The 15,001-nt window shown below is 39.9% G+C and overlaps 2 protein-coding genes across 5 annotated transcripts in view; both read left to right on the top strand.

The window, feature by feature from the left end:
- Positions 1-15,001, top strand: part of zfyve28 (zinc finger, FYVE domain containing 28) — an 86,659-nt gene that overhangs the window by 40,503 nt on the left and 31,155 nt on the right. The gene's annotated exons all lie outside the window — the stretch shown is intronic.
- LOC133645718 (opioid growth factor receptor-like) lies at positions 6,439-7,314 on the top strand (the record flags this gene model as incomplete). The annotated part of the gene is made up of 1 exon (XM_062040576.1): positions 6,439-7,314. A coding segment is annotated over exon 1 (876 nt), but the record flags the coding sequence as incomplete, so codon positions are not given.

Below are 15,001 nucleotides of genomic sequence, written 5' to 3'. Positions count from 1 at the left end.
GCAATAATGCTTATCAGAAGAGGAAAAGGAAAATTATTATTATGACTGGTATGATCCCAGAATAATAAATTTGAATTATTTTATGAAAGATGTTGAAACATGGAAAAGAGAAATTGCACAATCAAAAGTTGGACCACTGGACAGCATATCAAATGTATCTCACAAATCAAAGTCTGCCACTGGATCAAAAGCCTCCAGATGTTCCTCAGTATCCTCAGAATTAAAAATTGCCAAAGCGGAACAAGCTGCTACAATGGCTCGAGCTGCTGCACTTAAGGAAAAACACACCTTGCAACTGGAGGAAACAAAGCTTAAAGCAAAGACGGAGCAAATGGAGTTGGAAGCAGACCTCGCAGCATCAACTGCTAAAATAGAAATCCTTCAAAGTGATTTAATTCATGAAAGCCATGATGTGGCTCAGGAACCTCCAGGTGATGGCATGACTGAGTATTATGATTCTCACCATGATACAGAATCTATGGAGAGCAATGTGGACTTTATAGAGTTCGGTGCAATACCCAAGACCCCACTTCACCAAACCATCTTAAGTCTCCACAGACCTCTACTTAAAAGGAACACCAACACATCAGAAGATCTAAATAAACCTCAAGACAAAAACGCAACTGAAAAACACAAGACCCAGATTGTAAATCAGACTCAACCAATAAATCACTCTGCACAAGATAATATGGTTATCAATGCTGCTCATGATAACTTGGATATGGTTATTCAAAGACAAAGTGACATCGCAAAACTCATTGTCTCACAGCAAAAACTGTCTCTACTACCAGCAAGAGAGATTTCGGTGTTTGATGGTAACCCACTGGCATATCAGTCTTTTATCCATGCATTTGAACACTTGATTGAAGACAGGACTGATAATGATCAAGACCGACTCTACTACCTTGAGCAGTTTACCTCTGGTTTGCCAAGAGACTTGGTTGCGCAGCTGTTTGCACATGGAAGCCAGTAGGGGCTATAATGAAGCAAGGCGCCTCTTAAAAGAACACTTTGGAAATGAGATGAAAATATCGGGAGCTTATTTGGAAAACGCCTTGAATTGGACAGTGATTAAAGCTGAGGATGGGAAAATTCTGCATGCATATGCACTGTATTTGAGAGGATGCTGTAATGTAATGCAAGATTTACAGTATTTGGAGGAACTTGACATCCCATCGAACTTAAGGCTAATTACATCCAAACTACCCTACAAACTCAGAGAAAGGTGGCGAAGCACAGCTTATGAGACACAACAGAGAACTGGCAGGAGAATCAGATTCAACAACTTTGTGGATTTTGTGGAAAAGTATGCCAAGATGCTTTTGGATCCGTTGTTTGGAGACATTCAGGACCAAATAACAACAAAAAGGCCTCTCCCAAGAAGCACAAGTGAACTAAAACCAATCAGCCAAAGAAGAAGCAGCTTTGCTACTTCAGTAGCTGTTAATAGAGAGCCAGCAGGATGCACTGTAAAACAATCATCTGTTCCACAACAACCTGCTCAAACCACACCCAGTGGTATCATCCCTTCATGTGGATATTGTCATGGCAAACATGCTCTGATTGACTGCTCACAATTCAAAACACAGTTACATGACAATAAGGTTGACTTTTTAAAAAGGCATGGATATTGTTTTGGTTGCCTACTAAAAGGTCGTCTAAGCAAAATTTGTAAAAGAAGATTAATGTGTCATGTTCTGCAAAATGAAACATCCTACTGTACTTCATATTCCAAATGAAAAAGGCCCAAGGCAGGAAACTCAAGCAAAGCCCACTGCTGAGACAGAAGAAACCCCTACAAGCATTGCTCTTGTTTCAGCCGGTGATGCAACCGGGGCCGGGAAAGACTGTGCACTTGCAATCGTGCCAGTCAGAGTTAAGGCCGGAAAAGGGAACAGGTATGTTCAGACCTATGCCTTTCTCGATCCAGGCAGCACGGCAACATTTTGCACGGAGAATCTAATTGACCGACTGAATGTGAAAGGACGCAAAACAGAAATTATTTTGCGAACAATGGGACAGGAAAAGCCTGCGAAGACCTATGAGGTCAGAGGACTGGAGGTTGGAGACTTGGAAGGGTTCACATATCTGGACCTGCCGAAAGTGTACACACAGAGCAAGATACCTGTCTCAAAGAAAAACATCATCACAAAGGCTGACTTGAAGAGGTGGCCATATCTTGGTGGCATTGACTTAAAAGAAATTGAAGCAGACATTGAACTTCTTATTGGGACTGATGTTCCTCGGGCAATGGAGCCGTGGAATATAATAAACAGTCAAAAGAATGGACCATATGCAGTCCAGACCAGACTGGGATGGGTGGTAACTGGACCACTCAGTTGCAGTGCTACAGAACATGCTGGGCCCATTGTAGTGTCAACTAACATAATCTCAGTAATTGAGCTGAAGGACCTCCTCATCAGACAATATAACCAGGATTTCTCTGAGAACATATATGAGGAGAAAAATGAGATGTCAGTTGAGGATAAATGTTCTATGGAGATCGCCTCAAGTTCAGTCTTTCTTAAAGATGGACACGATCCTCTGCCACTGCCTTTCCAGGATAAATACAAAGTCACACCTCAGGATAAGTTTAGAGAGAAAGAAAGACATCGGCATTCCTCCTCTTCTTCCAAAAAAAAGCCATGACAAAGATAAAGAAAAGGTCAAGAAGGACAAAGGAGACAAACGTGACAAAACGGAGGAACTCAGAGATCTGTACGGTCGGAGGGGAAGCTTACCTTTTAACCAAGAGCCAATGCCCTTAGAGGCTGATCCTTACACATTCCCATACGCCGGAAAAGGAGATGGCAAAGACAAGCACAGAACAGTTGAAAAGGAGAAAAATAACAAAATCAAGGACTCCACCAAGGACAAGACCATGGACCATGGAACAAGGAAACATTCAACGAGACCATGGAACAAGGAAACACATAACAAGACCATGGACCCAAGACCATGGAACAAGTAAAGACATTTCCAGATGCCAAAGCCTTTGTAAGAAGTGTTTTGGTTAAAACTAAGACCAACACAGTTCAACGACCAATAGATGAACTCTGCCTGCTAATGGAAGCAGCTTGATGGACTGAGGGGGGCTTCGGTTCTCCAGACTCGATGACTCGATGACCGCTTCAGATATGACCGCTTCAGATATGACTATGGACTTTGATGAGACTTGACTAATAACCATCCATCCATCCATCCATTTTCTACCGCTTATTCCCTTTGGGGTCGCGGGGGCCGCTGGAGCCTATCTCAGCTACAATCGGGCGGAAGGCGGGGTACACCCTGGACAAGTCGCCACCTCATCGCAGGGCCAACACAGATAGACAGACAACATTCACACTCACATTCACACACTAGGGCCAATTTAGTGTTGCCAATCAACCTATCCCCAAGTGCATGTTTTTGGAGGTGGGAGGAAGCCGGGGCACCCGGAGGGAACCCACGCAGTCACGGGGAGAACATGCAAACTCCACACAGAAAGATCCCGAGCCCGGTATGGAACCCAGGACTACTCAGGACCTTCGTATTGTGAGGCAGACGCACTAACCCCTCTTCCACCGTGCTGCCCTTGACTAATAACTCAAGTAACTTAATTAATTTTGAATTTGAAGAACATAATTTTTTGGATTATATTGTTCTATTATGGCTCCTGTGAATATTATTATTTATGTAATTATTTTGCTAAAGCACACAATTAGGGGCCGGGATGTTGGAGCCAGTTGGAGCCTATCTATATTATTTATTTATTAATTGTTTGACAATGAAATCAAATAATGTCAAGAATGATGTTAATGAATTATTGGATGTTTTGGATTTCATTGTGATTGACTGATTGTTTTCAGCTGCTCACGCTCCTACTGGTGAGCCACTTCCTCCTCCTATAATTAAGAAGACAGGACAGCTGGGTGCCCTTTGTCTGTCTATCATGTTGAAGGAGTGAGGAGTGAAACAGTTTGTTTACCGCTAAAACAACTTATTTTGAAGCCACGCTAAACAAGTTATTTTGATGCCACGCTAAAACAAGTTATTTTGAAGCCACGCTAAATAAGTTATTTTGATTATGTTGAAAGTCAACCACGGAGAATATTTTTTGATTGTGAAAATAAATTATGATCATTTGGAATCTAGAAATATCTCCGCGAGTGCTTATTAAGGAATTTAGTAAGTCAAACACCTCCTCCTCAAGACTACTCTGCATTACTTTATTTTTATTTTTTCGAACTTTTTGGAACGCAAGAGTAGCCGCTACAATTGGCTACCCGTCGGGGAATTGAACCCCGGTCTCCCGCGTGACAGGCGGGGATACTCACCACTATACAACTCTGACTGGCACGATTGCAAGTGCACAGTCTTTCCCGGCCCCGGTTGCATCACCGGCTGAAACAAGAGCAATGCTTATAAGGGTTTCTTCTGTCTCAGCAGTGGGCTTTGCTTGAGTTTTCTGCCTTGGGCCTTTTTCATTTGGAATATGAAGTACAGTAGGATGTTTCATTTTGCAAACATGACACATTAATCTTCTTTTACAAATTTTGCTTAGATTACCTTTTAGTAGGCAACCAAAGTAATATCCATGCCTTTTTAAAAAGTCAACCTTGTTGTCATGTGACTGTGTTTTGAATTGTGAGCAGTCAATCAGAGCATGTTTGCCATGACAATATCCACATGAAGGGATGATACCACTGGGTGTGGTTTGAGCAGGTTGTTGTGGAACAGATGATTGTTTTACAGTGCATCCTGCTGGCTCTCTATTCACAGCTACTGAAGTAGCAAAGCTGCTTCTATTTGGCTGATTGGTTTTAGTTCACTTGTGCTTCTTGGGAGAGGCCTTTTTGTTGTTTTTTGGTCCTGAATGTCTCCAAACAACGGATCCAAAAGCATCTTGGCATACTTTTCCACAAAATCCACAAAGTTGTTAAATCTGATTCTCCTGCCAGTTCTCTGTTGTGTCTCATAAGCTGTGCTTCGCCACCTTTCTCTGAGTTTGTAGGGTAGTTTGGATGTAATTAGCCTTAAGTTCGATGGGATATCAAGTTCCTCCAAATACTGTAAATCTTGCATTACATTACAGCATCCTCTCAAATACAGTGCATATGCATGCAGAATTTTCCCATCCTCAGCTTTAATCACTGTCCAATTCAAGGCTTTTTCCAAATAAGCTCCCGATATTTTCATCTCATTTCCAAAGTGTTCTTTTAAGAGGCACCTTGCTTCATTATAGCCCCTACTGGCTTCCATGTGCAAACAGCTGCGAACCAAGTCTCTTGGCAAACCAGAGGTAAACTGCTCAAGGTAGTAGAGTCAGTCTTGATCATTATCAGTCCTGTCTTCAATCAAGTGTTCAAATGCATGGATAAAAGACTGATATGCCAGTGGGTTACCATCAAACACCGAAATATCTCTTGCTGGTAGTAGAGACAGTTTTTGCTGTGAGACAATGAGTTTTGCGATGTCACTTTGTCTTTGAATAACCATATCCAAGTTATTATGAGCAGCATTGATAACCACATTATCTTGTGCAGAGTGATTTATTGGTTGAGTCTGATTTACAATCTGGGTCTTGTGTTTTTCAGTTGCGTTTTTGTCTTGAGGTTTATTTAGATCTTCTGATGTGTTGGTGTTCCTTTTAAGTAGAGGTCTGTGGAGACTTAAGATGGTTTGGTGAAGTGGGGTCTTGGGTATTGCACCGAACTCTATAAAGTCCACATTGCTCTCCATAGATTCTGTATCATGGTGAGAATCATAATACTCAGTCATGCCATCACCTGGAGGTTCCTGAGCCACATCATGGCTTTCATGAATTAAATCACTTTGAAGGATTTCTATTTTAGCAGTTGATGCTGCGAGGTCTGCTTCCAACTCTATTTGCTCCGTCTTTGCTTTAAGCTTTGTTTCCTCCAGTTGCAAGGTGTGTTTTTCCTTAAGTGCAGCAGCTCGAGCCATTGTAGCAGCTTGTTCCGCTTTGGCAATTTTTAATTCTGAGGATACTGAGGAACATCTGGAGGCTTTTGATCCAGTGGCAGACTTTGATTTGTGAGATACATTTGATATGCTGTCCATTGGTCCAACTTTTGATTGTGCAATTTCTCTGTTCCATGTTTCAACATCTTTCATAAAATAATTCAAATTTATTATTCTGGGTTCATACCAGTCATAATAATAATTTTCCTTTTCCTCTTCTGATAAGAATTCTTGCACAAAGTTGTGAGCATTTTTAAATTTATCCACAGCTCCTTTAAATACTTCAAATGCATCATTGACTTTATCAGCATTTCTAACATCAGTCATCAAAGTCTTTATTTCATTTAGCCTCCTCGTGCACGCGCCCAGTCTGCCTCTGCGCGAAGCAATGCGCGTTCTCAGCATGTCCTCGTGTTCAGCTGCCGTCTCAGGTGTGCACCTGCAATCATGCCAGTCAGAGTTAAGACGGCAATCATGGAGGACGACTGTGTGTGTGTTTACGACTCGACCTGGGACACAGAGAGTGATGGAGAGGACCAGGCCAGAGATGGTCAACATCGTCGATCCAGTCAAGACAAAAATAAATCTGGTTGGACTTCAGAATCGTGGCATCACATGCCCAGAAACATGAGGGCAGCAAAGGACATGCAGAACTACAGAAGAGGATACCCCAATCTTGCAGATGAAGAGTGCTCAGAGGACAAAATGAACAATTTGCTGTTTTACCTCAATAAATTCCCCTCTTCACCTGATAATGTCTACATTGAATCGTTCCTCAAAGAATGGAAGAATGACTACAAAAAGCTGGAGAGAGTTCACTCATACATTCAGTGGCTGTTTCCACTCCGAGAACCAGGGGTAAACTACATGGCTTCTGAACTCACCAAGAAGGAAATTGAGGCCTTTAAGAGTAATGATGATGCAAAAAAGAGGCTAGTGGAGTCCTATGAACTCATGTTGGGCTTCTACGGCGTCCGCCTGGTTAACAAAGAGACGGGTGAAGTGACACGAGCAGACAACTGGAAAGAGCGCTTCAGGAACCTTGAGCAGAACTTGCACAACAACCTGCGCATCACTCGCATCTTAAAGAGTCTGGGCGAGCTAGGATTTGAGCACTATCAGGCACCGCTCGTTCGCTTCTTCCTCGAGGAGACTCTGGTCAAGAAAAACCTCACCAGTGTTAAACACAGCGTACTTGACTACTTCCTGTTTGCGATTCTGGATAAACAACAATGCCAGGAGTTGGTGCGCTATGCCTACTTTCACTTTGAACCAAAGGATACATTTGTGTGGTGTCCCAGGAAGATTCAGAGGCAGTTTAAGAAGTTCAGAAAAAAAGAAAAACATCGGCATTCCTCCTCTTCTTCCAAAAAAAGCCACGCTAAACAAGCCACGCTAAAACAAGTTATTTTGAAGCCACGCTAAATAAGTTATTTTGATTATGTTGAAGTCAACCACGGAGAATATTTTTTGTTTGGGAAAATAAATTATGATCATTTTGAATCTAGAAATATCTCCGCGAGTGCTTATTAAGGAATTTAGTGAGTCAAACACCTCCTCCTCAAGACTACTCTGCATTACTTTATTTGTATTTTTTCGAACTTTTTGGAACGCAAGAGTAGCCGCTACAGTGACCATGGTATGAAAAAAATGTGCCTTTTACGTCAGAAATTATTAAATAAATCAACTAGGTATGTATCGAGTTACATGTAAATGATGCTACTATGTACGTTCATTATATGGTTTCTCTCATTTCAGAAAGAAACAACCCAGCATTAGCGACTTCGTACAAAGGAAGGTCTGCACACCACAGCAAGTGGCTGCATCGACTGATGGTATCCTGAATATGTTGGTAACTGACATGAGGCCACTATCAATGGTGGAGGATGACTGTTTCAGACAAATGATTCACGTCCTCAACCCTGGTTACACTCTTCCGTCGAGGACCCATTTTACCAAACTGATGGAGAGGAAGTACGAGCAGACATGTCAAGCAGTGAAGACTGACATTAAAGCCACCCAGAGCAAAATTGCTCTGACTACTGATATGTGGACAAGTGTAGCTACGGAAGCCTACCTTGGCATTACATGCCATTACATTGGAGAGGAATGGAACATGAAGTCTATCTGCCTTACGACCATGCCACTAGAGGAAAGACATTCAGCATCCAACATTGCAGAATAGTTGGAAGAGGTCGTAGCCAGGTTTGAAATTCCCCCAAGCAAAATTATTGCTATTGTACATGACATTGGTACCAATATAGTGGCTGCAGCAAAACTTCTTGAGGAGAAGCATGGGTGGTCTTCAGTCCGCTGCGCTGGGCACACCTTGCAGCTAGCGATCTATTCTTCACTGAAGCACTCAAACATTGAAAAAGCAGTTGGGGCTGCAAGATGTCTCGTGGAACATTTCAGAAAAAGTGAGGTAGCCTGCAACAAACTGAGACGGAAACAGCAACAAATGGGAACAACCCAGCACAAGCTTGTTCAAGATGTAAGCACTAGATGGAACAGCACATTTTATATGATTAGCCGACTGCTTAAGCAAAGGTGGCCTGTAACTGCCACGCTGTCCGACTCGACTGTTACACAGAGAGGCAAACGGTACCTTGACTTAAAAGCCGACCAGTGGAACCTACTTGAAGAGCTTTCCAAAGCCCTTAAACCCTTTGAATGTGCCACTATGTTTATGAGTGGGGAAAAACACAAGACAATCTCTGCAGTACCTCCACAAGTCCACCCAGACAGTTGTCTTCGAGTCGGCAGCAGTTCAGGCTTTCCAAGTCACTGCTACAGAGCAGCTTCAACAGTGATGGAAGAAGGAGACTACCTTCTCTGACACAGCACCGAACACGGTGATCCTCTCCTCCGCCCTGGACCCGAGGTTCAGAAAACTAAAATTTCTGATGCCTGAGCAGGTCTTTAAGGTGCAAGCCAAAGTGCAAACAGAGGCATTCGAAGTGAGAAGGGATCAGCAGCAGCAGTGTAATGGTGTCCATGAGCAAACCAGTGTTACATCCACCATTACTGTAGCTGCTCCTGCACCTACAACTCCTCTTTCTTTACTTGACTCACTCCTTGATTCTGATACCAGCAGTGAAGAAGCGCATAGAGAGGGGGAAGGTGAGGATCCCAATAGCCTAGTGAGGAACGAGGTCCTTACATACTTTGGAGAGAAGCCCCTTCCCAAGGAAGAAAATCCATTACATTGGTGGAAGGCTATGAGAATAGATATCCCACCTTGGCCAGGTTAGCAAAGTCGTACTTGTGCATTCCTGGCACCTCAACACCATCTGAGCACATCTTCTCTGCAGCAGGCAACATCGCTTCCAAGAAGAGAGCCAGCCTTAGCCCAGAGCATGTGGACATGCTAACATTTTTGCATTGTAATGCACAGTTTCTTGTAAGTCAGTGAGAATGTGGGTGTTCCTGCACAACCATTCTTTCATACTCCAATTCTACCTCTCTGGCCTGTTGTTAAATAGCCATTTGGCAAAGCCTGTGAAACACTTGGTTTGTGTTATGTTTTTCTTTGTTATTCAAACTGAAGACTTGAATAGGTTATTATTATTAATGTTTGACAATAATTGGAAAGGCCTCCTATCTGAAAATGTTCAAAACAAAATTGTTTTTTTTAACTGTTAACGTTCAGCTACAAACAGAAGTGCACTTTATACATTTTTGTTGTTGTTGTTGTTATTTATTTTACGATGTTTAATTCATTTGGCTCCTTATTTAAAAGGAAGACTTTAAATGGTTCTTGTGTTGAGAAAAAATATAAATGTTATGTGCACTTTATAAAAAAATATATTTTTGTAGCATTTGCCTTGTTCTGTTTGGCAAGTTGAAAGAACGTGGTGCCAGTATGCTGTTTTTTTAAATAAAATACTGGAAAGGATAGAAATGTAGTTTGTCTCTTTTGTCCGATTATGAATTGATTAATCGAAGTAATAATCGACAGATTAATCAATTATCAAATTAATCGTTAGTTGCAGCCCTAATATATATATACATATATATACATACACACACACATATATATATATATATATATATATATATATATATATATATATATATATATATATATATATATATATATATATATATATATATATATATATGTATTTTTTTTTTTTTAGTTTTTTTTTTTTTTTCACCACGGGCTCTTGCTTCTAACATACTCCTAATACGTTTTTCCTAATCTTCTTTTCTTTATTATCAATCAGAACTGTCACCATGACGTCCCCCGGCCCTAACACCCCATGAAGTACATTTACGGGCATTGACTTTCATCTCACATGGACATTGTTAACATCCATATTATCAACCTTTCTGTTTGGTCCTTGTGTGCCAACTGTTTAATGGCAAATGTTTTTGAAGAAACTGCAAATGTTCTGTTTTGCACATTTTACATTGATCAGGATTTATTTGATTTAAGTATGACGTTTCGAGCAAGCGCTCTTTTTCACACTGCTGTGGCAGTGTGTGCGGACCTTTCTTTCTTTCTTTTTCTTGTAAGTTCCTTTTTTGATCCAGCACCCATCCCAATTGTTTTTTTTTTTTTATTTGTTTCCCTCTGTTTTGCACATTTTGAAAAAATAAATGTATAGTTGAAGAATACAATTTTCTTGTGATTATGGTATGAATAGGACTTACAGTAAGTGCAACAGTGGTGTAGTGGAGGTGTAAAGGTCAGTTTTCTAAGCATTTTGGCATTTTTAAAGCATTCTCTAAGCATTTTTTTCAGGCCCAAACTGAAATAGAGGTCACCCAAATTTTATAAGGGACACCAAAAATGTTCTGACCGCCCGCGAAATGTCCCTTATTTCAAAGTCTGGGTGTTGGCAACCCTACCTGACTATAACTTATTTGGATTGACTATTACTTCTTTGGGTTGTCCAGGCAAGTCAGCACTGTTGTCATGAGTATGATAAATACCCTATATCAGTGGTTCTCAAACTTTTTTCACCGAGTACCCCCTCTGAAAACACTTGGCTACCACCATAATGACCAACATTAAATTACATTATCAATCAATCAATCAATGTTTATTTATACAGCCCTAAATCACAAAAGTCTCAAAGGGCTGCACAAGCCACAACGACATTAGCACACTAGGCCTTAATATTCATTTAAAACAAGACATAGGTTTTATTTAAAAAGTATATTTATTACTCTTGGCCACTGTAACATTACACACAGTTTGAACCGTAACACTGTTTTTGAATATTTGATTAAGTGATTCTTTCTAGTTGGAGTACCTCTAGTACCTGTGGTACATGTACCTCTAGTGGTTCATGCTTTTTTTTTATAAGGGACGATGCAAAATGTCTAACCAGTTTACATAACAGCTGCTAATTCTGCCAATTAGCTTTACAATTACATTTCATTAACATTATTTTATTCAGAGCTGTGGCTTCTTCACAAATGCTATTGTTTGCACCTTCACCTGTCATGCATTAGTGCACTGCGTTGTTTGTGACTCTTGCTGCAACCTGCAAGTAAAAGAACTGAGGCCAGGCGAAGCAATTAAATGGCTAGTCTCTGTAGAGGTGCTTCTGTCGGCACAGTCGATGGCGAGAGGGTGGAGAAGAGAAGCAAACTGCTGAGCAGAGCCTAGTGTGGCTTCATATTTAGCTGGCTTTCTGGGGCTCTTTGTGAATGTCTCATTCTGCTTACCCGCCAGCCATGCAGTCATTGATTTGGTGTCACTTGTCTGGATTTAGGGCACTGACCCTAGTGCAGGGGTCAGTGCAAACTCGTTGCAGGTTCCGGAAGTAACCTGAGTCCACTGAGCTAGGTGTGGCAATGATTAATGATGAATAGTCGTGGAAGTTGTAAGATTTAAGATAGCACAAAGAGAGGCAGCCTATTGCCTGAGGGACTAGTCGGTTTAATCAAAGTAGATCTCTACTACTTTGAGAAATGTAGCCTAAATAACAAAAACACTACACTACAGTCTGATGTGACTTTTTAACTTTTACATTATCCTATAGCAGATATGGTATTAATGAAGATTAAATAATTTCTGTGATTAATTATGGAGAAGATTGATGATGAGCATCTCTGTTGTTTTCATGCAATTTTTGTATTACCCAAATGCTATTCATCCATCCATTTTCTAACGCTTGTCCCTTTCAGGGTCGCGGGGGGTGCTGGAGCCTATCCCAGCTGCACTCGGGCTGAAGGCGGGGTACACACTGGACATGTCGTATTGCCCAAATGTTGATAGCTATTTAAGAGGTTCTGCATTAATATACCTCCACTTCCCATAGCTGACATAGTATTGTCCTTCAAACCACAAACTATCCTCTGACGATTGCTACCAGGTAGTACACTCCATTTTATCTCAATCAATTTATTCATCCATCCATCTATTTTCTACCGCTTGTCCCATTTGGGGTCGCTGGATCGGGGCTCGAGCCTATCAAACATGATTAATCAACAATCAATTCTACTGTGTATAGTTGAACAAATTTAACTGATGAGGAATCAACATAGTTATGGGGCTACCTGTTGCCAGGCAATATTCAGAGAGATCAAACATACATAATTGTCCCATAGACCAAACTAAAACATTTTAAAATGCCAGCCGCTCCCACTAGCTGTGTGAATGACAAGCTCGGGGCTGGCAGCACTGTGCCCCTAAACCAGGGTTTCCCAAACTACGGCCCGTGGGCCGGATCCGGCCCGCCAGCGTCCAAAATCAGGCCCGCGGGAAGTCCCAAGTATAAAAAAAAAAAAAAAAATTAAAAAAAATTAAAATAATTTCTTTCTGTCTTTTCTTATCCACTTTGTACCGTTTGCTACTCACGGTGTCTCCTAGCCGCTCAGGCAAATCATATTGTCTAAAAATGCATTTTCTCATCGATAATGTGACATCGCGCGCGCGTAAAGTGCGCTATATACATCTAATATATATATATATATACATATCTATATATATAGATATATCTTATATATATAGATATATCTTATATATATATATATAGATATATATGTATATACAGTATATATATATATATATATATATATATATATATATATATATATATCTATGTGTGACAATCATTGGAACTTTACCTTTAACTTAAATATATATATATATATATATATATATATATATATATATATATATATATATATATATATTTATATATATATATATATATATTTACATATATATATATCCTCTCCTCCGCCCTGGACCCGAGGTTCAGAAAACTAAAATTTCTGATGCCTGAGCAGGTCTTTAAGGTGCAAGCCAAAGTGCAAACAGAGGCATTCGAAGTGAGAAGGGATCAGCAGCAGCAGTGTAATGGTGTCCATGAGCAAACCAGTGTTACATCCACCATTACTGTAGCTGCTCCTGCACCTACAACTCCTCTTTCTTTACTTGACTCACTCCTTGATTCTGATACCAGCAGTGAAGAAGCGCATAGAGAGGGGGAAGGTGAGGATCCCAATAGCCTAGTGAGGAACGAGGTCCTTACATACTTTGGAGAGAAGCCCCTTCCCAAGGAAGAAAATCCATTACATTGGTGGAAGGCTATGAGAATAGATATCCCACCTTGGCCAGGTTAGCAAAGTCGTACTTGTGCATTCCTGGCACCTCAACACCATCTGAGCACATCTTCTCTGCAGCAGGCAACATCGCTTCCAAGAAGAGAGCCAGCCTTAGCCCAGAGCATGTGGACATGCTAACATTTTTGCATTGTAATGCACAGTTTCTTGTAAGTCAGTGAGAATGTGGGTGTTCCTGCACAACCATTCTTTCATACTCCAATTCTACCTCTCTGGCCTGTTGTTAAATAGCCATTTGGCAAAGCCTGTGAAACACTTGGTTTGTGTTATGTTTTTCTTTGTTATTCAAACTGAAGACTTGAATAGGTTATTATTATTAATGTTTGACAATAATTGGAAAGGCCTCCTATCTGAAAATGTTCAAAACAAAATTGTTTTTTTTAACTGTTAACGTTCAGCTACAAACAGAAGTGCACTTTATACATTTTTGTTGTTGTTGTTGTTATTTATTTTACGATGTTTAATTCATTTGGCTCCTTATTTAAAAGGAAGACTTTAAATGGTTCTTGTGTTGAGAAAAAATATAAATGTTATGTGCACTTTATAAAAAAATATATTTTTGTAGCATTTGCCTTGTTCTGTTTGGCAAGTTGAAAGAACGTGGTGCCAGTATGCTGTTTTTTTAAATAAAATACTGGAAAGGATAGAAATGTAGTTTGTCTCTTTTGTCCGATTATGAATTGATTAATCGAAGTAATAATCGACAGATTAATCAATTATCAAATTAATCGTTAGTTGCAGCCCTAATATATATATACATATATATACATACACACACACATATATATATATATATATATATATATATATATATATATATATATATATATATATATATATATATATATATATATATATATATATATATATATATATATATATATATATATATATATGTATTTTTTTTTTTTTAGTTTTTTTTTTTTTTTCACCACGGGCTCTTGCTTCTAACATACTCCTAATACGTTTTTCCTAATCTTCTTTTCTTTATTATCAATCAGAACTGTCACCATGACGTCCCCCGGCCCTAACACCCCATGAAGTACATTTACGGGCATTGACTTTCATCTCACATGGACATTGTTAACATCCATATTATCAACCTTTCTGTTTGGTCCTTGTGTGCCAACTGTTTAATGGCAAATGTTTTTGAAGAAACTGCAAATGTTCTGTTTTGCACATTTTACATTGATCAGGATTTATTTGATTTAAGTATGACGTTTCGAGCAAGCGCTCTTTTTCACACTGCTGTGGCAGTGTGTGCGGACCTTTCTTTCTTTCTTTTTCTTGTAAGTTCCTTTTTTGATCCAGCACCCATCCCAATTGTTTTTTTTTTTTTATTTGTTTCCCTCTGTTTTGCACATTTTGAAAAAATAAATGTATAGTTGAAGAATACAATTTTCTTGTGATTATGGTATGAATAGGACTTACAGTAAGTGCAACAGTGGTG

This window comes from Entelurus aequoreus, linkage group LG03, assembly GCF_033978785.1.
Source record: "Entelurus aequoreus isolate RoL-2023_Sb linkage group LG03, RoL_Eaeq_v1.1, whole genome shotgun sequence".
NCBI lineage: Eukaryota > Metazoa > Chordata > Actinopteri > Syngnathiformes > Syngnathidae > Entelurus > Entelurus aequoreus.
Note: the sequence above shows the minus strand (reverse complement) of the source record. Positions and strands in the feature narration are given on the sequence as shown.